Here is a 25,626-nt window from a genome sequence, read left to right as displayed (position 1 = left end):
AAAAGGTCAAGATAAAATTATAACCCAATTAAAAAAAATAATTCTTGGAATTGGATGAATGATGGAAACAATTCATATAAGTTTGCATTTATTGAAGTGATTATTTGATCAATAGTCGAAATGCAACAATTAATAGTTGATGAGATATTGTCATTGTTTACAGCAATTGAAAGAGTCCACAATTATCAACACTAACTATATTCGAGATTATAAAAATAAAGGCAAAACATCAATTATGGCAAAGTTTTTATATTTTATTTTGTTTAACAACTTATTTGTTTGTTTGTTTGTTTCCTTTTCTTCTTTTTTTTCCCTCAATTGGAATTGTTGAATATTTTAAGAGGGACAGTTTTTTTAAGTTTTCAGAATTGTGTCCCATCCATCATTTTGAATGTTTCTTGTTTATCGATTTTGAAACAATATTTTAAGCACAACAATGATTAACTTATTAAGAAATGAAAGCAGAAAAAGAATGGAAATAATCCAATTTTTTTTCTTAAATTAAAGAATTTTTCCACATATCCTTAATTACATCATCATGAGCAGAATGAACTAACCTTTGTAACTGTTTTTTCAAAAATTTCATTGAGGAAATATTTTTGATCACAACTCGAAAGAAAGAATAATTTCAAAAAGGATATTTCATGTTATGTGTGATTTTTTTAAAAATAGAAACGAACAACCCTTTTCTGATATTTGTTAATATAAATATTAACAGGAAAAAAACGAAAAGTTTTATGCTTTATAAAAATATTTCTGAAAATCTGGAAGATAAAAAAAAAAAAAAAAATTTTTTTTTAATAATTAAAAATAATAAGAAAAAGAATAAAAACTTCAGAATCCACAATTCTTTCTCCAAAGTGAATCAAATAAATAAATAATAAAAATAAAAATAAACATAAAAAAATAACTATATCATCTCAATAAACATTTAGAAATAAAGCATTCTTCGAAAAGACCTCAAACAGTCAGGTTATTCGGATTGGCGAGTGCCATCTGCTGTGTGACGATCGTATTTGAGGCCAAAAAAGAATTGAGCGAAGAATAATTTGAAGGAAGAGAAGAAGAAGAAGAGGAAGAAGTTGACGATGATGAAGGAGAAGGAGAAGAAAAAGAAGGTGAGGAGGAAGAGGAAGACAAAGAAGAAGGGGTGGAAGAGGAGGAGGAAAGAGAGGAAGAGAAAGAGGATGAGGATGAGGAAGGAGAGCTTTTGATTGAAGAGTACAGAAATGGATCGATTGATCGAGAAGAAAAAGGAGGAAAAGGAGAGTTTGAAGGAGGAGATGGAAAAGATGGGAAAGAGGAAGAAGAAGAGGTAAAAGAAGAGGAAGAAGAAGAGGTAAAAGAAGAGGAAGAAGAAGAGGAAGAAGAAGAAGAAGAGGAGGAAGAAGAAGAAGGAGGAGGAGAAAATGGTGATTGTGATTGTGATTGTGATGATGATGAAGGAGATGATGAGACGATTGTCTTCATTGCAGAAGAAGAAGGAGGAGAATTTGTATAAAAAGAAGAGGAAGAGGAAGAGGAAGGAAAAGAAAGAGAAGAAGAAGAAAAAGAAGGAGAAGGAGAAAAAGAAGAGGAAGAGGAAGAAGGAGAAGAAGAATAAATTGTTTGTGAAGGCGAAAAAGGATTAGAAGCAGAAGAAGAGACAGAATTTGTCTTGCTTGTGTGGATGAAATGTTGAGACGCAGACAAAATAGAAGAAGGTTTTGTGTTTGTAGGGAAGATGGATGGTTGAATGAAGATTGATTGGAAGGAAGAAGAAGAAGAAGAAGAAGAAGAAGAAGAAGAAGAAGGAAAAGAAAGAGAAGAAGAAGGAAATGAAGAAGAAGGAAGAGGAGGAGAAGGAAGAGAAGAGGAAGAAGAAAATGATGATGATGATGATGATGATGATGATGACAAGGGGGAAGAGAAGAAAGAAAATGAAGAGGAAGAAGGAGAAGGAAAAGGAGGAGAAGGAGAAGAAAAAGGATTTTTGAAAGATGGAGTGTGTTGAAGTGAAGCAGGAAAAGAGGGCAAAGAAGAGGAAGAGGAAGAAGAGGAGGAGGAGGAGGAAGAAGAAGAAGAAAAGGGAGGAGAGAAAGAGAAAGAAGAAGAAGGTAACGAAGATGATGATAATGGAGAAGAAGAGGAGGAAGAGGAGGAGGAAGAAGAGGAAGAAGAAGAGGAAGAAGAAGAGGAAGAAGAAGAGGAAGAAGAAGAGGAAGAAGAAGAGGAAGAAGAAGAGGAAGAAGAGGAAGAATTATATGGAGAGGAAGAAGAAGAAGAAATTAAATTGGATGATGAAGATGAAGAAGAAGCAAAAGGAAGAGGAGGTGAATTATTATTATGTTTGAAAGAGAGCAAAGGAGGAGAAGGAGAGAGGGAAGAAGAAGAAGAAGAAAATGGAGAAGAAGAGGAAGAGGAAGAGTAAGGAAAAGAAAGAGAAGAAGAAGAAAGAGGTGAAGGAGAAGGAGAAGAAATGGAAGAAGAAATGGAAGCAGAAGGAGAAGAAGAGAAAGGAGAAGATGAAATAGGAGAAGAAGGAAGAGGAGAAAGAGAGGAAGAAGAATTAAATGGAGAAGAAGAAACAAGCGGAAGAGAAGAAGAAGAAGAAAAAGGAGAAGAAGAAATGGAAGAAGAAACTTGAATAGAAGAAGAAGAAGAAGAAGAAGGAAGAGGAGAAGTAGAAAGAGGAGAAGCAGAAACAGAAGAAGCAGAAACAGAAGAAGCAGAAGAAGAAAAAACAGCAACCGAATTCCCCTTCTCCTTCCCCTTCTCCTTCTCCTTCTCCATCTTCTCCATCTTCTCCTCGTTTCCCTCCTGTTTGTGAGCCAACCTGTCTGCCAGAAGAGACATCTGCACGTCTTCAAAGGAAGACTTGAGCGGAATCGCTGAAATCGGGCTGAAACGAGAAAGAAGAGAAAGAGCAGTGGAATTCTCCTTTGTATTCGAGGAATTGGAAGATGGATGGGTTCTATTGAAGGGATTTGTGTTTGATTTTGATCTTTCTCTTTCTCTTGCTCTTTTTTCTTCTTTATCATCACCATCATCTCCTTCTCCTCTTAAATCTTCTTCTTCTTCTTCTTCTCTTCTTCTTCCTCCTTCTCTTCCTTCCCCCTTCTCCCTTCTTCCCTTCTTCTGCTTGTTCAATGACCCAGGAGGCCTTCCTCTCTTCCTCTTTGGCAACACGAGCATTCTGAGTGGAAGGTTGTTGGTGTTCCAATAACACACAGCCTCTCCAATGAACTTGGGAGAGCGGAGAAGCTTGTCTGGGAGAGAGAGAGGAGGGTAGAGGAAGAGGGAAGAGGAAGAAGAGGAAGAGGAGGAGGAAGAAGAAGGAGGAGAAAAAGAGAAGGAAGAAGAAGAGGTTAAAGAAGAGGAGGGAGAAGAAGAAGATAATGATGATTGGATAGGATTTTGAGTGATTTTTGGGGGAGAAATGGAAGAAAAAGGAGAAAGAGGAGAAAGAGAAAGAGAAGAGGAAGGAGAAGGAGAAGGAGAAGGAGAAGGAGAAGGAGAAAGAGAAGAAGAAGAGGGTAATGATGATGATAATGACATAGACAAAGATGAAGGTGAAGGTGAAAGTGAAGATGAAGATGTAAGAGAGGGAGAAATAAGAGAAGAAGATGATGATGATGATAAAGAAGAAGAGGAAGAAGAAGAAGAAGAAGAAGGAATATTAATTTTCAAATTTTTCTTCTCAGAAGATTGCTCTTTCTCTTGTTCTGCTTCCATTTCAAACACGTTTTTGTCTGAAGTCGAAAGAAAAGATGATTCTTGTTCCGTTTCTTTCTCTCTTCTGTCCCTTTCTCTTTCTCTTACCTTCTCTTTCTCTTTCTCTTTCTCCTTTTCTTTCTCTTTTTCTCTTTCTTCCTTCTTCTCCTCCTTTCTTCCTTCTCCAGAAGAAGCAATAGAAGCAATAGAAGAAGAAGAAGGAGGAGGAGGAGGAGGAGGAAGAGAAGAAGAAGCAATAGAAGAAGGAAGAAGATGAATATTTCTGTCATTTTTGTATTTCTCTCTAATTTTCGCTTTTCTCTCTTGCAACTTCTGAAAGGAAAGATAAAAACGTGCTGTTGACTCAATGTCTTCATCATCTTCTTCTTCTTCTCCTTCTCCTTCTTCTTCATTTTCTTCTCCTCCTCTTCTTCTTTCTCTTCTTTCTCTTCCTTCTCTTCCTTCTTCGTCTCCTTCTCCTTCTAAAATAGCTTCAATTCTTTCTTTCTTTCCTGCTTCGTTGTATTCTTCATTATCAATGCCATCTTCTTCTTTATCTTCTTCTTCTTCCTCCTCCTCCTCTTCTTCCTCTTCCTCTTCCATATTCATCATCATCTCATTATCTTTTCTCTTCCTTCCCCCTCTTCCTCTTCCTCTTCCTCTTCTCCTCTTTCTCATTCTTCCATAATCAAACACTTGCTTTCTTCTTCTTATTTGTGCTGCTCTTTCTTTCATCATCATCGTCTTCTTCTTCTTCTTCATTTTTTCATCTTCATCATCATCATCTTCTTCTTCTTCTTTTTCTTCTTCTTCTTCTTTTTCATTCATGTTTATGTTCTTATTTGTTAATGCTTCATCCATAACCTCTGTTTCTTCATCATCATCAACTTCTTCTTCTCCTCTTTCTCTTTCTCTTTCTCTTTCTTCTTCTTCTTCTTTCTTTTGTTTTTCCATTTCACTCACAAATATCTTCCTTGCAAATTCATAAGGTTTGTATGCATAATTGCCTTTTATCTTCTTCTTTCCTCTTCTTCCTCTTCCTCTTCTTCTCCCTCTTTCTTCTCCTTCTTCTCCTTCCTCCTCCTCCTCCTCCTCTTCTTCTTCTTCTTCTTCTTCTTCCTTTCTCTCTCTCTCTCTTTCTCTTCCTCCTCTTCCTCCTTTTCCTCCTTCTTTCTCTTCATTTGCCTCAGACTCCAGCACAATCACATCAAACCCTGATGAAATGCTCTCAAATTCGATTTCCTTCACATCTTCTGTCATGTCATTCATCTCACTCATTTCATTGCTATTCTTCTCTTTCTCTTTCCCTTTCCCTTTCCCTTTCCCCTTTCCTTTTCCCTTTCTCATTTCTTCTTTCTCCTTCTCTTTCTCTTTCTCCTCTTTCTCACTTTCTTTCCTTCTTCTTCCTCTTCCTCTTCCTCTTCCTCTTCCTCTTTCTGTCTTCTTCTTCTTCTTCTTCTCATTCGCTTTTTCTGCTTCTTTTCTTCTTCTTCCTCTTCCTCCTCTTCCTCTTCCTCTCTTCTCCTTCTTCTCTTCTTTCTCTTCTTCTCCTTCTTTCTCCATTTCAATGCTTATCACTTCTTCTTCCTCCTCCTCCTCCTCTTCCTCTTTTTCAATTTCTTCCACATCTTTTTCCCTTCTCTCTTCTTTCTCCTCTTTCTCCTCTTTCTCCTCTTTCTCCTCTTTTTCTCTTTTCACACCATTTTTCCTATTCATCTTCCTTCTCCTCCTTTCTTTCCGTACTCTTCTTTTCCTTTTATACTCCTCATAATCTTCATCATCATCCTCCTCCTCATCATCTTCTTCTTCTTCTTCTTCCTCTTCCTCTTCTTTCTCTTCCTCTTCCTCCACTTCCATTTCTTCTTCTTCCGTCTCATCCACTTTTTCTCTCTTCTCCCTCTCTCTTTCCTTCTTTTCCTTCTCCTCCTTCTCCTTTCTCTCTCTCTCTCTCCCTCTCTCTCTATCCCTCTCCCTCTCCTTCCTCTTCTCCTCTTCCACATCTCCACTCATCGCTTCTCCACCAGCCACATTCACGTCACTCAAAATCGCCTTCAGCAGCACAGAAACAGCGCTTGTTTTGACAATCGAAGCAAAAAGAAGGGTGAGAGAAGAGAGAAGAGGAGAAGAAGAAGGAAGAAGAGTCTTTTGGAAGGGAGGGAAAAGGTAGCTCATGGAAGGGAGGAGAGAGGGAGAAGAGGAAGAAGAGGAAGAAGAGAAAGAAGAGGAAGAAGAAGAAGAAGAAGATGATGATGATGAAGGAAGAGAAGGAGAAAAGGAAGAGGAAAGAGAAGAAGAAGAAGAAGAGGAAAGAGAAGAGGAGGAAAAAGAAGAAAGAGAAAGAGAAGAGGAAGAAGGAGGAGGGATAAGATACGGAGAAAAGGGGGAAGAGAGAAGAGGAGAAGGAAAAGAAGGGGTAATTAGAGAAGAAGAAGAAGAAGAAGAAGAAGAAGAAGAAGAAGAAGAAGGTGGAAGATAAGGAGACATGAGAGAAGGAGAAGGAAGAGAAGGGGAGAAGGGGGACAAAGGTGGATCGAAATGATGTGAAGAAAATGAAGAGAGAGAGGAAGAAGAAGAAGAGGAGGAAGAAGAAGAAGAGGAGGAGGAGGAGGAGGAATAAGAAGAAGAAGAGGGAAAAGAAGAGGAGGAAAAGGAAGAAGAAGAAAATGAAGAAGAAGAAGATGATGATGATGAAGGAAAAGCAGATGAATTGAACAAATGAGAAGAAAATGATGCAGATGATGATGGGAGTAATGAAGTTGCATTTGAATATGAAGAAGAGGAAGATGATGAAGAAGCTAAAGAGGAAGAGAAATTAGAAGAAGAAGAAGAAGAAGAATCAACAGAATAATCACGCATTTCCTTCTCCTCACTCATTCTCACTGACCCATCTGCCCCGAACGAAGAGAGAATAGGCTCTGTCTCTGTCACCAGAGAAAACGCCACTCGCCCCCTTTTTGGGCTGTGCATCGTCTTCAAGACACGCTGCATCCATCTTTCTTTCCTTTTTTTCTCTCTCATCTCTGGGCTCATACGCCTTTTGCTCTCCTGCTGCATAGACATTCCCATAAACCCGACTCCCACATTGCCCAATGACGGACTCCCTTCTCCTCTTCCTCTTCCTTCTCCTCCAAAATCAAACAGCTCGTCCTCGAAATCGTAGTCACTGTCATCCAGCATATCGTTCGCACCCCCTCCTCCGCTACTGCTGCTGCTTCTGATCCCTTCGCCTTCTTTGCCTTCTCCTTCTTCTTCTTCTGCATTGTCGTCGTCGTTGTCGCAGTCAAGCACCACCACTGCGTGGACAAGCAGCGAGCCGTGGTTGAAAAAGGCTTGGAAGCCAGTCACCAGCAGCTGATTGTAGTCAACCAAGCGGCATTTCACACACACAGACTCTGCTCTTGGATCGACAGGAATAACGCACCACAATTTGGGAAGGTTGATGTTTGAGCAAGCCACTTGTGCAACAGAGAATGGAGAAGATTCAGAATCAACGGTGGAAAGTGAAGGAGAACATAACAGTATTGGGAACTTCAAAGTTTTGTATGAAAATTTCGTTGCAAAGTAAAGTGAGGCAGAACGGAACATTTGAATTTGAGACGCATTATTAATGGAACCATCTTCAGATGATTTATGAGTATATATTGGATAGGTCAGTTGATCATTACTTCTGAGTTTTTTGTTCAATTTTCGGTTTTGTTTCGATTTCTTTCGTGGGAAAAAAAATTTCTTTTTTGATGATTTTTCTTCAAATCCAGAATCACTAGATATTAATATTTCGAAATTCTTTTTTCGCGCTCTCATGTGAGTTAATTTGATTGATTCTAAAAGTTCCTGACTACTTGAACTTTCTTGTTCGTTTCGAAGTGAATCTGAAGATGAAGCAGAAATATCCTCTGAATCTGAATCTACGTTTCCAAGAAGATAATTTGCAAAGCTTCCGTTTAAACGATAAGTTTCTCTGCTTTGATAATCAGATTTTTGTGGAAATTGTTGATAATACTAATTCAGGAAATTTTTTAAAAAAAAGTTCTAAATCAATAAAAATAGGAAAATACATTATCTTTAACGTCAAAATTATCAACTAAAGATAAATTATCGCTAATATTTGGGTCAAATATCATTTTTGATTATTATTTTCATTGTGATCAAAACCATCTTAATATCGAAAATATATATTTATTAAAGGAAATTCCTGGTTTTCTTTTGGAAATCGCTAACATCATATTTATCAAGTTCAAAATGAAAAGAAATGGTCAAACGGAATAACAAAACAATGATCTGAAAACCTTAAATTGCTTATAAGATTCGCTTGTGTTTGAGATGTTGTACTTTTTGGGATTTTTATCAATTTTGTTTGTGAGTGCTGCAAATGATACAAATGAAATTGTTGTTGGAAGATCATATGATGACTGGAAGACGCGTATCATATATCAAATTTTAACTGATCGTTTTGCAAGAAGCGATAATAATAACTATTCATGTAATCTTGGGAATTATTGCGGTGGATCATACAGAGGAATAATGAATCATTTGGATTACATCCAAGATCTTGGCATGAACGCGATTTGGATTTCACCAATCGTAGAAAATACTCAAGGATCATATCATGGCTACCACGCAACAAATTTTTATGCATTGAATACTAATTTCGGATCGGAAAGCGATTTACGCAACTTGATAAATGAATGCAAAAAACGTGATATTTGGGTGATGGTTGATTTGGTTTTCAATCATGTTGGACCAGTTGGAACAGATTTTGGCAGAATTAAACCATTTGACAGAGCAGAGCATTATCATGATTGGTGTTCAATTGATTACAGCGATCAATGGAAAATTGAGAATTGCAGAGTTGCAGATCTCCCAGATTTGAAACAGGAAAATAGTTGGGTTAAAGACGAGCTGATTAAGTGGTGCCAATGGATAATCAAGGAATACAATCTTGATGGAATTCGTATTGATACAGTGAAACATGTTCCAAAGTGGTTCTGGGGCGAACTCTCTCAACGTGTACCAAATATTTACATGCTTGGTGAAGTCTTTGACGGAAACGTTAATTATTTGAAACCTTATTATGACGTGATGGGAGGTCAATTGTCATATCCAATGTACTACACTTTAATCAATGTTTATGCTTACCATCAATCATGCTACCAAATTAGAAACAGATTGAATGAATATGCAAATGTTGGAATTGATGCCAGCATTTTAGGAGGATTTATTGATAATCACGACAACAAACGATGGTTGAACATTAACGGTGATTGGAGAGCGTTAAAGAATGCGCTTGCTTACAATATCATGGCTTCTTCCATTCCACTTGTGTACTATGGAACTGAGCAAGGATTCAATGGAGGAGATGATCCAAATAACAGAGAGCCATTATGGAGAGCTGGATGGAATAAGAATCACGAATTGTACAGATTTATTTCAACAGCCGCAAAGCAAAGACAAAGAATTAATTCCAGAGAGCCTCAAATTGAAAGATACATTGATGATCAATTTTATGCTTTCTCCCGCGGAACCACACTTGTATGTACAACAAATCAATATGATGGAAATGTTCAACGCAAACTGACATACACTCCATTTAACAGAGGAGAAAGAGTTAGAGAAATATTTTCTGGAAACACTCAAACAATTTCTGATGGTCTCGAAGTACGCATCAACAACGGACAACCACAAATTTGGGTTAAAGCATGAAATTTTTGATTTTGGAACTAATCTTTAAGGAGGGATATTTTTATTTGTTGAAAAAAGAGTTAGCAATTATATTGGCTAATTGAATTATTTTTTTCAGAATTTCATTTTTTTGTCGTTTTATTTTCTCAGTATGTTTGTTAATTTTTCAGTTTGTTTCTTCATATATATTACTAAATCCTTTATGCTGTTGGTATTTGGATAAAGGATTATTTCTGTATATATATAATTTTTATTACAACTGTGAGTATAGCTTTTTGTTTGATAAATATGCTGTCTTATTTATGAATATCAGGATTATTTTTGTTTTATAATAAGATTAAAGCTTAAGCAAAAACTGAATTTAGAAACTTTTCATAAATCAAATCCCAAAATTAATATCATTCAGTTTTTGTTTGAAAGATGCTGAATGTCGTTTCATTTTTTTCGTTATTCTTGTTTTCTCAATGCATGCCGTTTCTTATGCTAAAACGTCCTTTCCTTGCAGGACATTATGATGGATTAGATGGATGGGATTCATTGGGGTCTACTGTTGTTACTGAAAATGCAATAAAGCTGACTTCACACAAGGAAGGACAAAAAGGACATTTGTGGGCAAAATACCCCAATGAAGCATCAACATGGGAAGTCAATTTTCAAGCTGCTGTTTGCTAAACAAAAAATTTCTTCAAATTATGATTTTCATTTTTAATTTTCCAATTATTTTCGCAAGATCGGGAGCTCTGAACGAATAGGAGCAGGTTTGCATACATCTTTCCTATGTTTTTTTATATTATATATATATTTTTTTAATTGCGAGCAGAAGGTTTGGTGATGTGGTATGCAAAAGAACCTCGAATAGAGGGAAACGTATATGGAAGTAAAGATCAATGGGAAGGATTAGCTTTAATATTAAATACATATGATAGTGCGCATAAAAGGTTGGTAATCTTGTATTTTTATTTTTTTAATTAAAAAATTTTTCAAAATAAATATTTTAGAAATAATCCTTCAATTTCGGTATTGAGCCTCTATTTGTTTTAATTATTCAGTGCTTTTTAATATGCATCTGCAATTAAATTAATCCTGTTATTTTTTTTTTTTTTTTAATCCTTCAAGGCCATCGTGAATGACGGCACGATGCATTTTGATCACGCCACAGATGGCAGCACCCAGCAGATCGGCGGGTGCCAGAGCAGCTTCCGTGTGTCGTCTGTTGAGACTGACGTGCCCGTGCACATCCGCGTGACGTACTCGCAAGACGTGCTGTGGGTGCAGACGACGTCTCCGATCCGAGGCAAAAGCCACCCCATCGACGAGGTGCGAGAGCCGCAGTCGAGTGTGGTGAAGGTCGGCAGCACAGATGCGAAGCTGCACACTGTTCTGCTTGTGAAGGACGTGCATTTGCCGGCGGGCTATTTCTTCGGCTTTTCGGCCTCGACTGGCAAGAATTTCGATTGCCACGACTTGAAAGACGTGGAGATTTCTGATCAGATCCACGCGTTTCCCATTGGGGTGGAGAAGTATGCCCAGCAATACAAGGGCATCAATGCAAGTGCTGGAAATCAGGGCGCCAGCCAGAAAAGCGAGCAAAATACTCAAAACACTCAAAACACTCAAAACACTCAAAATCAGCCAAGTCAAGCAAACCAGCCTCAACCACAACAGCAGCAGCAACAGCCAGAGTCAGACAGAGCAGAAGGGTATCAGAGAAGAGAAGTGACGACATCGTCGCCTGGACTGAATGACATGAACGAAGAGGGCAATTCAAATAATCCGCAGCCAGCAGCAGTAGCTGGCAGCTCACAAAATCCTTCTTCTTCTTCTCCTTCTTATCAACAGCAAATGCAAACCTCTCCTTCTTCTTTTTCTAATCCATCTTCTTCTTCTAATCCATCTTCACAACCTTCATCATCTGATCAATCACATCATCAGAATCCTCACACTCCTCAATCATCTTCATCGTCAACATCAACATCTTCCTCCTCCTCCTCCTCTTCCTCTTCCTCTTCCTCTTCCTCCTCCCCTCCTCTCACCCTCTCCTCCCTCCAGCAGCTCCTCCAGCAAGTCGACCAGCGCCTGCAGTCACTCGAGGCCAAACTTTCTTCTTCTTCTCTTCTCTTCTCTCAGGCAGCGCAAGGCACATCCTCAGCGCTTTCGTCGCAGTACGTCACGAAGCAGGACGTGGAGCAGCTGGGAAAGGAAGTGCGGAGCCAGCTGGCAGCAGCAGAAGGAGGGATGAGGGAAAGGCTGTCACACGCAATAGCAGACGCAGCGAGAGAAGAGGCAGCGAAGGGGGAGGTGGTGAAGAAGGCGGTGGAGAAAGCGGAAGAAGCGTGGAAGAAAGCAGCGGAGGCGGAGAAAGAAGAGGAGAGGAAGAAAGAGGAGGCGCGGATGACGAAAAAGGGGGTGGAGGATGTGGCGAAGCTGATTGAGGAGAAAGTTGGTTCGCTGATGAAAGCAGAGAATGAGAAGATGGTGAAAGGGATGATGGAGAATGTGGATCAGATGGACAAAGTGGTTGACGAGGAGCTCGGGAAAGGCGTGCAGGCGATCAAAGGGGTGCTGCAGAAGAAGGCGAGGCTGATGAGAGAGGAGTTTGAAGGCGTGCGGAGGGAGATACAGAACAAGGAAGGGCAGATTGCGAGGGAGATGGCGGGGGCAAAGAGCGGAACGCTTATCTCGCTGTTTGTGGTGGCGCAGGCTGTGACGGTTGCAGCGGTGCTTGGATATAAGAGGAAAAAAGAAGAAGTGACAAATAGGAAATTGTGGTGAATATAATCCTCGTGGATGAGACTTAAGTCTATTGAAAAAAATTTATCTTTAACAAGTTTATTTGTAGTTTTTGAAATGCGTTGAAATATTTTTTAAACCTTTTTTTTTTAATTTTTTTCGAATATCACATGATAATTGGCTCAAAACATAATGACAAAAAAAATGAATCGCATCAAGATTTATTTATGTGAAACATTTATCGCAATGATTACAGATTCGGTTAAAATGATCACAACAACCCAAAACAGGTTGTGATAATATCTTTGTTATCATTTTATTCTTGTTATTAAAAGTTTGCTAACAATATTTATGATAAATAATAATTTCTTTTATAATTATCCATAAAAATGTTTTGCTTATGTTTTATTGTTTCTTTTTTCTCACAAATATTTCAAGAATTTATCTTTCTAATGATCGACGTTCATTTTGAAGATTCATCGACCAAAAAATTCGTCATTTCTGATGAAACCACTGTTGGAGAACTTGTGCAAAAAATTGCTCAAAAAATGCAAATTACTGTGGATGTTGAGTCATTTGCATTATATGAATCAACAATCATCGATGGCAATCAAGTTGGTTTGTTAAAACACATGTAGTGTTTGACTTAGCATATCGATATTTTTTTCATGTGGCAGATAAATATCTGAAACCCGATGAACTTTGTCCAAGATTGATAACTCCTTCAAGATTTTTGTTCAAAAAACGGTTTTTCTTTGAAGAAAATGTTGATCCAACAGTTGTGCATATGGAATATATTCAAATTCGTGAAGATGTGTTGCGTGGGCGATATCCAATAACTGAGCGGCAATTTTTAGAGCTTGCAGCTATTGATTTACGTGTCACATTTGGAAATCCAGATCCTTCAAAGCATAAAGCTGGATTTCTGACGTGTGTTATTTATTTATTTGTAGTAGCATATTTGAATGACATATTTATTTTTAATTAAATTTTAATTTTATTTTTTACAATTTATTTATTTATTTATTTTTCTTTCAAATAAAAAATTTTTTCAATTAGTTCAAGTAATCTTCTAAACAAATTTATACCTGCTCCATTATTGAAGTACCGAAAGCCTGCTGTGTGGGAGAAAGCACTTCTGGATGAATATCAGCGTGTGGCGTTTGATCCGATTGCAACAGAGTTGGAAGGGAAGCTGCGCTATCTTGCGCGACTTCGCGAGTGGCAAGGGGAGATATTTGGAAGCACTTTCTATGATGCGCTGGAGCTGGTGGTGATTGACAAGATCGTCAGAGAGCAGATTCCTGTGCTGTTGGGAGTGAACAAAGTGGGCATCCACACGCTGCGAAAGGACAAAGGGCCCGAGAAAAATGGAATTATTCCGTTGACTTTGACACGGACGAACTCATTTCAGCAGATTCTAGGTTGGGCGATGCATCAGCCGACGCACACGTTTCTGTATACGATTCCTTCGGACAGCGAAGAAGGCGTGCGCTTCACGTTTGACACGTCTCTGGCAGCGGAAATTCCAGAAGTGTGCCAAAGCTACGTTCAGATGATTATCCGGTCAGGTGGGGCGGACGCAGGCGGAAGTCCAGGAAGCGAAGGCGAAGGCGAAGGCGACCAGAGGGCCGGAGAAGAGCAGGCGTCGTCTAGTGCGGAAAGAGCTGACGGAAGCGGATCAAGCATGGAGAAGACGGACGATGTTGAAGGAAGTGCCGACTTAAAGAAAGACGCGTAAAAGTGAATTATTGAAATAAATGATGTTGTGGAAGAGAAAGAGAACAAAAGAGAAAAGAAAGGCAATACCAGGTGTTTAACATTTTTTTTCTTTGAATATTGTTTAAAAAAAATAAAGTGAAATATTGAAAACATATCAAAGCTAATTTTTTTTACATTTGTGAGATTGATATTTCATTACTCAAATTGAAGTTTCAAATTTTGTTTTGCTTAGTATGAGATAAATATTGATTCATTTTTACCTCATATCATGTTTTTTCTTTCTTTTGCGAAAAGAATGAAAGTGTATTTTGTCAATATCACCACTTTCCATTCAAATTTCATCCAGATGGAAAAGAAGAAATAAATATGAATAACATCATTAATCCTTTTCGAAACAATACTTTCTTTAGAAATTTCATCGTGTTCTTTTTTTCAATGCTTAATAAAAGATTCCAATTTGCAAGATATTCGACTGCCTCTTTTATAATTCAAAATTGTTGAACTTATTATTCAAAATTTATCATGATGAGTATTTGTCAATAGGGTCATAATTTTATTAGTACCCCGTTTTTTATTAGATCCTAAATTATTTTTCTCATATTGCTTTATATAGAAGCTTATACGCAATGAGAATAATTTTAAAATAAATAATATATTATCATAAGGTTGTATACCAAATATTTTTGAAAATCATTTCTTTTAAAAAAAGATCTGAATTTTTTAAGTTTTATTTTTTGATCAATGTTTTGCTCGTGTTTCCACGAGTTTCTGAAACCAAGCATTTTCCTTGTTAGCATTGTTTTTAAACTTTTCTTTTTAACATTTTTGGTTATTTTATAACATGAAAAACTCTTTTTTTTCACTAGTTTTCACACCTCACCTTTTTTTCGTAAAACTGAAATATTAACAAAGAGAATATTATTTACACCTTTTTCTTATGTTCAAATAATGCATTATTGTTTGTTACAAATATGTGATGAAATAAAAATATTTTACAAAAAACATTTGGCACACTAAATGAAAAAGATGATATTTTGTTTTTCGTGTTAAACTCGTCATTCTCAAATATTTATATATTATAGTTTAAATATATGATATTATACTAAATAATGCATTATTTGAACATAAGAAAAAGGTGTAAATAATATTCTCTTTGTTAATATTTCAGTTTTACGAAAAAAAGGTGAGGTGTGAAAACTAGTGAAAAAAAAGAGTTTTTCATGTTATAAAATAACCAAAAATGTTAAAAAGAAAAGTTTAAAAACAATGCTAACAAGGAAAATGCTTGGTTTCAGAAACTCGTGGAAACACGAGCAAAACATTGATCAAAAAATAAAACTTAAAAAATTCAGATCTTTTTTTAAAAGAAATGATTTTCAAAAATATTTGGTATACAACCTTATGATAATATATTATTTATTTTAAAATTATTCTCATTGCGTATAAGCTTCTATATAAAGCAATATGAGAAAAATAATTTAGGATCTAATAAAAAACGGGGTACTAATAAAATTATGAACCTAAATAATTTTTGGAAGAAAACTTTTTATTGGATGTGTATTCGATAGAGCATTCGCCAAATATTCTTCTCTTTCTATTTCACGAGTAGGGGAACACTTTTACTCTGATTTCTATTTTATCCCCACCCTTTTTTTTGTGGAGCTGGCTACGGCTTAATACAAGCTCGTGGCCAACGAAAAATTACAGGAAAAGTGTATTTTAATGTATTTTACTTATGCAGATGTCCAAATTTTTTTGAAAAGTTCTTTTTGTATAATTATAAAATAATGAAAATTTTTCATATTTCGATCAAATTTCTGTTCCCACTCACGAAACTTTTCTAGAATTTAAATAAAAACATTTTCTATATTTTGTTTTCATGACAGCGAAATTTTGTGAGAGGGAACAAAAATATGATCGAAATATGAAATTTTTTCATAATTTGAAAATGAAACAATTAGAACTTTTCAATAGAAAAAAATTTTTTAGAAATATATAAGTATTGAAATAAGCAATTATTTTTGGAATTGCATTTTTTTCAATAAGAAGTTTCAGTTCAACAAATTACCTATATGGGACAAAATATTTGATTTCAGGCATTTTCATTACAAAATTATGCCCTTTTCATTGACTTTTTGAGATCAAAAAACACAATATAAATTGGTCCATTTTTTGACATTCGCGAAATGTTGGAAAACTATATGTTTTTATTTCAACGACACCTGTTTTCTGATATGAAAATGAAATTAATTTCGAAATCTGAGAATGATTGATAAAGTTATGAGTGAATCGATTTTTTCATGCTTTGTGCAAAAAAAGCTTGAAAGTCAATATTTTCACACACCCACCCACCCACCCACCCACACACACACACACACACACACACACAAAAAAAAAAAAAAAAAAAAAAAAAAAAAAAGCTCGAAAAGTGATAATTTTAATAACATTCAATTTCACAATGAATGGTTATCAGACACTGAATATTAAAAGAGCTAGAAAGTTTTTGACAACTGTATTAATAACTTCTCGACAAAGAAATATTCCATTTGTGATATTCTTTTTGAAAAGTCGCAAACGCTAAATTCTAATGATTGATTTAACACTTTATATCTTGATCGAATTTCTGTTCGCACTCACGAATCTGCACAAGAATGTGTATAACAGTATTACCAAGTTGTGGATTCCTTATTTGAAAAGTTTGGTGATGTGAACAAAACGTTGATCAGAAAATGAGATTTTAATCTCACCTGATAATTAAACATTCGCGACTTTTATAAAAATAACAAATCACATTCAGATATGAATTGATGTACTGCAAAAGTATATTTTCCTTTTGGAGGAAACGAATGATGACTTCTCTTAATTGAGGAAAAAAGACAGTGGCTTTGGAGATGATTCAGAATTGTTTCCTTTTTTTTTGAAGTTGTTTTTAAAAAAATTTAATTTCCCCCCAAATTATTTTGTTTTTCAATTCAACGTAACAACAACAACTTGTTCCTAATCAAAATTCAAACTGAAATAAAAACCATCGAAAATTCACAATCAAACATCAAAGATTTGAAATTGTAAGTGTTCTCTTCTTTAACACTCATAATGGAACTTCATTATCAACAAATCATGCGAATTAAACATAAACAGAAAATTCATTCGTTCAAATAAAAAATGGAATGACAGTTCATTGAGTTCTTGCTGTTCATTGATGGGGCGTTGACTGAAGTTTCTTGCTATTATCCGTTTCGTTTGCAATGCAACGAGCAGAAGTCGTAATGTTTGAAAAAGGCAAAAATGCATTTCTTGGTGATGAATTCACTAGAGGCAAAGGTGGTCGTGTACCAATCTCAATAGCCTTTCTGCTCATTTGCTCTTCCCTCTGCATTGAATTTGAAAATTTCTGAGTCACAGGAACCGAACAAGAAGTTGAAGAAGAAGAAGAAGAAGGGGAAGAGGAAGAACTCAATATTGATGCTGAAGTTAAAACTGGGCATGAAGATTTATATGAAGAAGCAGAAGATGCAGACGCAACTGAATCAGACGATTCAGCAACTTGAAGAGATGGCAACTGAAACGATGGTGCTAATGCCATCTGGAGAAAAGTCGAAGGAACATTTTTCAGCGCAACCATCTCAGAATAAAACAGGCGATTCACAACTTCTGTCGAATTGCTGCCTAACAAGGAAACACATTTGCTAATTTCCTTTCTTCTCGCTGTTGTCACTGAAACAACCGTAAAACACGATTTCCCCGCAACCCTCAGCTGCTCTTCTCTTTTTGCCATTTCTCTCTTCCGAAATGAGGCTGCAGCTTCTTCTGCTTTCTCTCCTATCTCTTTCCTCCTCGCTGCATTCCCATCACATTTGCACACACTTAGCCATTGTATCCTCCTTTTCTGCGTGCGACCATCATTTTGGCCTTCTTTCATGGCTTTGGCTTTGCTCTCCTCTTTCTCGAAACTCTTTTCAAACTCTTTAGAGGTGCCGTGCAGCGTGTGTGCTTCACCAACCGATGGACTTTCGCAATTTTCCTTTCCGTCTCTCGCCATTTTGGCTTCATCTTCATCAATTGTCGCAATCTCAATTTCTTTCCACTCCTCGTTCTTCATCCCGCAATCCTCCTTTGGCAAGTCAAACACAATCGGTTTAAACACCGCTTTGTACTTATCATCCACAATCGAGCAGTTCACATAAAGCGTATGCCCATCGTACGAGCAGCCGTGCCCTTCGTGGCAGTGGCCAAACACATGCACTCGAGGTCTGTACTTTTTCACTGCCTCCAAAAGCGTAAACGACCCGCCGTGCTCCACAGGATCGCAGTCACACCTCGAAAACGGAGGAGCGTGCGTAACTAACACGTCCAGCTGCTGTTCAAATGCAATTCTCTTATAGCAGATCCTTCGCCACTCCGGCCTCAATCTCCCAAGGCAAACAGATGAACGCTCGGGATAAAGAAGCCCACAAATCCTTTGGCCATAGACCGTGATGCAGTCTCCGTCCAAGTAATTGCTTCCAGAATTTAGGAAGTCTTTTACATGCTCATAAGAAAGCCTGGTTTTATGGCCAAACCTCTGATATTCTTGGGCGTAAAACAGCGGATCAAGGGGCAAGTCATGATTCCCCCCAACAAAAATCTTCACAGGATGCGGCTGTGACCTCCACCACCGCACGAAGCTTGAAAACTCCTTTGGCTTCCCAAGATGCGTCGCGTCTCCTGCATGAATCAACACATCTCCATAAGGAAGTGGCTTCTCAAGTGCCTCGTGCAGCCCGTGCGTATCCGAAATGCAAACGTACCGAACAAAATGCGAACTCGCCTTTGGCTTCGAGTGGTCACACACAACAAAAGGAACTGAAGAATCAAACAAATCAGTTTCCTTCAAAATACGATAAGCCTCATCTTTCCTCATTCTTCGCAAATTGCGCACAGTCATTTCAATGCTGCTCATTTCATTCAGCAAAGTTTGTTTTTATGCTTTTGCACTCTGCTCAAGCGCAAAAACTTGATGAAAAAAATATGAAATGATAATGAATGGGACAGATTGGAGAGAGTTTGAAGAATAAAATGTTTGAGCAGATATTGCGGGGGAAAAAATTATATGTTAATTATGAAGAACAGAATCATAAACATTTATTTGTCCCAACACTTTTTACGCAGAATTAATGGATGATATTTTGTTTGAGCACACGTTTCATATTCCGTGGAATCCTGCTCAGGCAGTTTACTCAGAAACTGTAGAAGCGTTTGACTACAAGTGGTGTGCATTACTGTTTAATTGAAGTTGCCTCTATCACAAAATTATTCCGATTGTTTTGCATTTTTTTCTTTTCGCAGGAGAATTGTTTCAAGGAGAGGGGACATAAATTCCTATTTTTACCAAGCATTTTTCATCGATTGCCAGGTCTTTTCAATGATTTATTTTTCTTTTAAAGAAAATTGCAACATTAACAAATGTATTTAAGAGCTTCGACGATGCTGATGCAATACCGACAGATGACCTGTCATTTGCTGTAACTTTGCATAACAGAGATAGGAGACGTTCTGTCACCGAATGTATTTTTGCCTTTTCTTCTGCTTTTGATTGTGTTTTTTTTTATGAATTTCATTCTTTATTTATTTATTTATTTAATTTATTGATTTGGAATTGACGTTAAAAGGGGGCCATCACAGATTTACGGCAGGGGAAAGAGATCAAGGGTTTTGGAAGTTTATTCCAAGGAGACGATTGACGATTGATGAGGGATTTATTGTTAATGGATGCCTTGTTTTGAGCGTTCACCTTACAGTTTGCGTTTGATGTGTTGAAAGAGATTCATTAACATGTGCTCAAATGTTTTTTGCGTTCGACTTTGCTTTTTCAGCCTTTTGAAGGCAGGCCGGAAAAGAATCCATTTCCAAGCGAGACCTGCAGCCGAAAGGAACTGGGAATGGTTGGGCTGTTCAACCAAGGAACAACATGCTACATGAATTCGCTGCTTCAAACGCTTTATCACATTCCATTGTTCAGATGGGTATGCACATTTTGAAAGAAACTTGTGCTTTTATTGAATTTTTGGTGATATTTGTAAAAAAAATCATCAAAAAACAAAATTATTTTTGAAACTTTGATATTTTTCCCCCCTAATATCTTATTCTTTCTATTTATTTTTACGGTAATTGCGAAGTGTGTTTACCAAATGCAACGAGATGTGGAAAATGAAAACGAAGCTGATTCGCCTTCAGTTTGCTCTTCTTCTTGTGAAGTTCAACGAAAGAAAAGGCCAAAATTGGCTGAGGCGCTGCAAAGGCTCTTTTATAATCTCCAATTTTCGCCTTCGAGGTCTGCTCCTTTTTGTTGGCATTTTTTTGTTCATTCGAAAATGGTATTGAATTTTTGGCATTTGATTTGGGTTTGGATTGCAAAATAATGAATGATTACTAATTCTGTCTTCTTATTCGTTTTTGGATGTGATATATATATATTGTTTGAATCGTGGTGTGTGGTGTGTTAGCGTTGGGACAAAAGAGCTGACAGCTTCGTTTGGGTGGGATTCAGAGGAAACGTTCCAACAACACGATGTGACTGAGCTAAACCTGATTTTGAGAGACAAACTGAAAGAAAAAACTAAAGTTTGGTTTTTATTTGAGAAGATTATTGTTCGTACTATGTTTTATTATTATTATTATTATTATTATTTCTATCTTTTATTTCATTCCACGTAAATTCATGTGATTTGTTTTGCACGACTCAAAAACAATGTTCTGCTGCCCAAACACAGCACACGCCTATTCGTGGGTTTATTGAGCATTTGTTTCAAGGAACAGCGTATTCTTCTGTCAGATGCACCGACATCGATTACGTGTCACCGTCGCTGGAGACGTTCACTGAAATCAAGTTGGATTGAATTTATTGTTGTTTATTATTATGCCAGATGATGTTTTTATTATGACATTTTCTTTTTTTTTCTTTCTTTCTTTCTTTCTTTCTGTTGTTATTCATCGTTTGCTCAAAATAAAAGTGTTGCTGTGAAAGGAAAGAGTTCGCTTGAGCAAAGCTTAGCAGCGAATGTCGCAGATGAAATTTTGGATGGAGACAACAAGTACAAAGCAGGAGAACACGGATTTCAAAGAGCGAAAAAGGTGTGGCGTATTTTGTGAATAGAAATAATAAACGACATTTTCCTTTTTTCTTCATCTAATTTGATTCATTTGCTCAATGTCAACACTCCATTCTTTTTCATGGCTTTCTTTCATTTATTTATATTTTTGTATATCCTTTTGTGATTCCATGCGCACCAAATGGATGCAGGGGCTGAAATATCTGCATTTGCCGCCAATTCTGACGATCCAGCTGAACAGATTTGAGCTGAATTATTTCACAATGCGCACGAGCAAAGTCTACTCAAAGTTTGGATTTCCTGTGGAGCTGGATATGAGTCCTTATGTTGCACATCTTTCGGGGAAGGAGAAGGAGCTGCTGCAGAAGCATGAAGAGGAGGCGATGGAAGAGAAGAGGAAAAACGAGAAGGAGAAGAAAGAAAGAGAGAGAGAAAAGAAGAGAAAAGAAAGAGAAGAGAAGAAGAGAAGGAGGAAAGAGTCAAAGGAAGGGGAAGAAGAAGAAGAGGAGGAGGAGGAGGAAGAAGAAAGAGAGAAAGAGGAAGTTCCTGATCCACCTCTTTCGTCTGAATATGTGAAACGCTTTTCTTTGGCATTTGAGCGCAAAACAGGAATGAAGCCAGCAGTCCGGTCTCAGCCGGCGTCTTCACAGGAAGCGTCGGGGCTGAACGGAGGAATGTTTGGGAGAGAGGCAGAGGAAGACACGGAATATGTGCTGCACTCGGTGCTTGTGCATGCGGGTGTGGCAGGGGCAGGACATTATTATGTGTACATCCAGCCGAAGTGCGACGGGAAGTGGTTCCTGTTCAACGACACGTCTGTCAGCGTAGCGAGCGCTAAGCAAGCGGTTGAAGGCAACTTTGGGGGAGGAACGCAGGTTGTGAGGGACTTTTTTGGGCGGGAGATGAAAGTGCAGCAGATGGCGAGTGCGTACATGCTGGTGTACATCAAGAAGAGTTGGAAAGCAGCGCTGCTGTGCGACATCGGCAGAGAGGACATACCAAAGCCCATCAGAGAGGGCATAAAGGCTGAGTCGCAGAGAATGTCGCTTTCGTTTAGGCTTTTCACAGAGGAGTCGATTTTGGGGATACGCTCTGCCAACACATCTGCGCTGGGATTGCGAGCGAAAGATAAAGCAGCGAGGGAGAAAGAAGAGCAGAAGAAGGGGAAGAAAGAGAAGAACGAAAAGAGTGCAAATTACGGAAGGACTGGCACAGATGAGGTGTTTGAGTCTACGCACTGTGCATGCACTATCGTTGTGCCTCGTTTTGGGACGTTTGGAAGGCTGAGGAGATCGATCTGCGAAGCACTCGGCATTCGTAGCCAGCGTGTGCGTGTGTGGCGGCTGGTGGAGCGATGGAAAGCTGCACAGCTGAGAAACATGAGAGAAAAAGAGAGGCAGCTTTTGGGGAGTGCAAATGCGGCAGGATGGCAACGAAGCAAAGGAGGCAGAAGCGTGGTGGATCAGAAAGAGGCAGAGGGGAGGAAGAGATCAAAAGAAGAGAAAGTGTTGGTTCCTGTTTTGTTGTTTGAAGACAGGAAAAGAGAAAGCATTGGAAGCGAAAAGGAGAAAGAGAAGAAAGAAAAGGAAGATGACTTTGAAATAGAAAACAAGCCATTGAGGTCTGTTGGATGGGGAGTGATGAATGGGCTTTATGTTGAGATTGCTGATGAGAAAAAGGAAGAGGACGAGGCAATTATTGGTTGTGGCAAAGCGGATGAGGATGAAGAGAGGAAGGAAAAGAAGCTGGAAATTTTGGAAGAAGGCAAAATGGAAGAGGAAGCAGTTGCAGAAGATGCGATCTATTTGTTTGTGAGATATTTCGATAAGATGACTCATTTGATCAGTTTGATTGGGAAAGTGAAAGCGAAGAACGGCGAAAGCACTTTTATTTCGCTTCTGCCGCAATTAGCGATTTTGATTGAAAATCATATGAAAAGGATTCAGAAATGGTGTAAAGAAGAAGAGGAAGAAGAAGAAAGGAGCAAAGAAAATGAAGAAGAAAATGAAGGATCTGTTCGAACACCTTCACCTGGTGTTTCTTCTTCAGCATCTCCACTTCCGCATTCAAAGCCGAGCTTATGTCAGCAGATTTCTCATCTTTTGCCATCCCAGCAGCAATCTTCAACGTTAGATTCAGTTTCGTTGCCTGCCATTACAGATTCATCTCTTATTTTGTACCGCTTTGCAGGGCGAGTGAACAACGTGATTCCGCTGAGAAGAGGCGATGGGGCAGAAATCCGACTGAAAGATATGAATGTGGGGATGGGAGACGAGATTGTTGTTCAAATGGCTCCGACGGAAGAGGAGAAGAAAGCAGATGCGCGAAGCGAGGCAAATGAGTGGCAGAGGCGGAAGGATAGAGAGATTGAAATTGAGCTTGTAGACGAAGCGGATGCGACGCGGCGTCCGTTCAGTGTGAGGATCGACAGCGAGGCAGGGTTTAGGGAGCTGGTTGAGCTGATAGGGGCGATAAGGAAGCATCCAGAGACACACATCAAAGTGTGGAAGGAAGAAGACGAGGAGCTTGGGGTGGTGAAGGCCGACAGCGGGGAGAAAGTGACAGAGATGGCACATGTGGAAATGCAGAAGGACGGAGCAGCGGGGCTCTTTTCTCGCTTGGGCTTCTTCTCTGCGTGGAGGCAGCGGCCAATCCACTTTTTGTGTTTGCCAGAGCAGCTGAGCGAGTACGAAAAGGCTGATCATTTGGAGGTGAGGGCAGTTGACGAAGTGGGGCAGCTGATTGAGAAGTGTGCGATTCGCGTGCCGTTTGGCGGAACAGTTGCGGATGTCATCAGCGCGACTCGGACAGCGCTGGCTGAGGCGCCGTTCAACCACCAGAAAGTGAGGGTGTGGAAGCGGCAGGAAAGGAGAGCGAAGGTGCGCGAAGACATGACTGAAAAATGTGAGGAGAAGGATGCAAAAGAAGCTGAAGCGGAAGGTACAAGCGCAGGGTCAGAGGAAGAGTTGGTGGATGTTTGGGAAGAGGAAGACATCGGCAATGTCAATTTCAGAGTGGCGAAATATCCGCTTTATAACACATCGTTCGCTTCTTTTGTCCTGCCGATGGACGAGCGATACACTTCGCTGAATGAGCCATTGACTGTGTTTCGAATGGAAGTGTGCTGATTTCTGTGAGTGCGAGAGAGTTTTTTTTGAAAATGAAGATTTCTTTTCATTCAACAAATTTGCTATTTGCTTGAATGATATTTCTCCTTTCTTTTTTTTTCAATTTTTTTTCCAAATATATAATTTTTGCATATGCTGTGATTTATTTTATTGATTTGTGTGTTTTTGACTTTTGCCCAACCAAAAATAAACAACCCATTTTCAGGTTGTTCCTTCCTCGCCGTGCAGCCCAAACGCTGTTGGATGCACAAATTCGTTGGGAAAGGATCGAAATGCGAATGAGATGAGGATGATTCCTGTTCATTTCATCGAGCCGTTCGGATCAGCCAACAAGCAACAACTGACTGACAGGATGACAAACATCTCTCATCCGCATCATTCGTTTTTCATTCCGTTCTACAAGGTGTGGTGTTTTTAATATGGCATTTTATTTATATGCTTAATTGAATTCATGCGATTATAACTGCGTATTTGCCTTTTCAATCCATTTTTCATTTCTGTGTTTTGCAACATGTGGCAGGGCGAATGCCAAGCAGAGTTGCTCAGTCGGATTATGTTTGTTCTGCGCTTCAGCATCGACACTCGCGTTGTGAGCACCGATCGGCTCTATCTCAGATTTGCAGACTCTTGTATTCATATGTGGAGATTGAAGACAGATGTCGAAGAGATATGGCAGCTGCTTTACTCAGTCCTGATTGAGTGGCCAAGGTCGGTTTCTGTGGCTGATGTGAAGGTGGCACAGACAAAAGAAAATGGAAGGGCAAAAGGAAAAGGATCAAAGACAGAGCTGAAGAAAGAATATGCAAGGATGAAAAGAAAGGATGCAAGCCATTCTGAGATGTCTATCTTTGGGGGAATGAATTGGACTGGGCAAAAGGAAAGAGCCCTTGTTATTCATGATGACTCAAACTAGAATATGATTTGTGGCAAGAACTTTTTTTTTTGTTGGCTGAAGAGAAGGAAAAATTATTATTCTCATTACGGATGAATTTCTTCGTTGTATTTGAATTTTCATTCCTTTTTACTTTATTTGCATGAAAATGTGATACTCAGCGCAAAAGAATCACAACATAAAGGTGATGCAGATCTGTTTGTTCTGAAAGACGATAAACCTCAAACAGTTTCTTGTTTCATTTTTCAAATTTTTTGTGCATTTTATGATTTAAGAAAAAATTCAGTTGAACAGGACGAGTTGGAACAACTCATGAACATGAGCGTGAACTTTTTATCAGTCCTTAATCCATGGAACATTTTGAAGAAAAACTACAAAACGAATTATGATGGAAGTCAGAACCAGCGAAATAACAAACACTTTTTTGACAGAACGCAGAGAAAAAGGTTTGCTCCGAGATAATGAGTATTGATCTAAAGAATGGGAGGTTTGAGTGAAAACTTCGCCATCACAAAATGACGTGGAAAAAGAGATAGATAAAAATATAGACAATAACATTTTTAACAATGAAAAGGGTATTATACATTGTCCGCTTCACTTCACCACCGACTTCACCTTTTTTTTTTTTCCATGGTCACGAAGACCAGAGGGCGGGGACATTGCCACTCGGAGCCGTCTCCTGCAAGTCGTGCAG

At 38.3% G+C, this 25,626-nt stretch overlaps 6 protein-coding genes across 6 annotated transcripts; 4 read left to right on the top strand and 2 right to left on the bottom strand.

Moving 5' to 3' along the window:
* Positions 1-47: 47 nt before the first annotated feature.
* Positions 48-7,494, bottom strand: MONOS_8460 (uncharacterized protein; the record flags this gene model as incomplete). Its single annotated transcript, XM_067878874.1, has 3 exons — positions 48-5,006; positions 5,394-5,764; positions 6,176-7,494. 3 exons carry the CDS (start codon positions 7,492-7,494, stop codon positions 961-963), a joined length of 5,736 nt encoding a protein of 1,911 aa, XP_067721848.1. The 3' UTR covers positions 48-960.
* A 488-nt stretch (positions 7,495-7,982) lies between these two features.
* MONOS_8459 (alpha-amylase) lies at positions 7,983-9,681 on the top strand. Its single transcript, XM_067878872.1, has one exon. The coding sequence runs from the start codon at positions 8,014-8,016 to the stop codon at positions 9,391-9,393; it is 1,380 nt and encodes a 459-aa protein (XP_067721847.1). The 5' UTR covers positions 7,983-8,013; the 3' UTR covers positions 9,394-9,681.
* Positions 9,682-9,792: 111 nt separating this feature from the next.
* Positions 9,793-12,262, top strand: MONOS_8458 (putative Vesicular Integral-membrane Protein VIP36; the record flags this gene model as incomplete). The annotated part of the gene is made up of 4 exons (XM_067878871.1): positions 9,793-10,035; positions 10,103-10,130; positions 10,193-10,314; positions 10,489-12,262. 4 exons carry the CDS (start codon positions 9,793-9,795, stop codon positions 12,142-12,144), a joined length of 2,049 nt encoding a protein of 682 aa, XP_067721846.1. The 3' UTR covers positions 12,145-12,262.
* Positions 12,263-12,554: 292 nt separating this feature from the next.
* Positions 12,555-14,207, top strand: MONOS_8457 (putative talin; the record flags this gene model as incomplete). The annotated part of the gene is made up of 3 exons (XM_067878870.1): positions 12,555-12,720; positions 12,780-13,032; positions 13,162-14,207. 3 exons carry the CDS (start codon positions 12,555-12,557, stop codon positions 13,841-13,843), a joined length of 1,101 nt encoding a protein of 366 aa, XP_067721845.1. The 3' UTR covers positions 13,844-14,207.
* Positions 14,208-16,513: 2,306 nt separating this feature from the next.
* MONOS_8456 (putative Calcineurin-like phosphoesterase) lies at positions 16,514-18,763 on the bottom strand (the record flags this gene model as incomplete). Its single annotated transcript, XM_067878869.1, has 1 exon — positions 16,514-18,763. One exon carries the CDS (start codon positions 18,761-18,763, stop codon positions 17,018-17,020), a length of 1,746 nt encoding a protein of 581 aa, XP_067721844.1. The 3' UTR covers positions 16,514-17,017.
* A 214-nt stretch (positions 18,764-18,977) lies between these two features.
* On the top strand, positions 18,978-25,152 carry MONOS_8455 (putative Ubiquitin carboxyl-terminal hydrolase 12; the record flags this gene model as incomplete). The annotated part of the gene is made up of 12 exons (XM_067878868.1): positions 18,978-19,072; positions 19,150-19,216; positions 19,278-19,368; positions 19,473-19,600; positions 19,677-19,826; positions 19,980-20,134; positions 20,307-20,424; positions 20,574-20,689; positions 20,814-20,934; positions 21,104-24,031; positions 24,246-24,443; positions 24,561-25,152. 12 exons carry the CDS (start codon positions 18,978-18,980, stop codon positions 24,951-24,953), a joined length of 4,560 nt encoding a protein of 1,519 aa, XP_067721843.1. The 3' UTR covers positions 24,954-25,152.
* Positions 25,153-25,626: the final 474 nt, after the last annotated feature.

The sequence above is a fragment of the Monocercomonoides exilis genome, assembly GCF_001643675.1.
Source record: "Monocercomonoides exilis strain PA203 chromosome Unknown scaffold45-810774, whole genome shotgun sequence".
Taxonomy (NCBI): Eukaryota; Preaxostyla; order Oxymonadida; family Polymastigidae; genus Monocercomonoides; species Monocercomonoides exilis.
Note: the sequence above shows the minus strand (reverse complement) of the source record. Positions and strands in the feature narration are given on the sequence as shown.

Coding starts and splice junctions, on each gene's coding strand:
- MONOS_8459 (XM_067878872.1), top strand. CDS start 8,014: ATGTTGTACTTTTTGGGATTTTTATCAATTTTGTTTGTGAGTGCTGCA.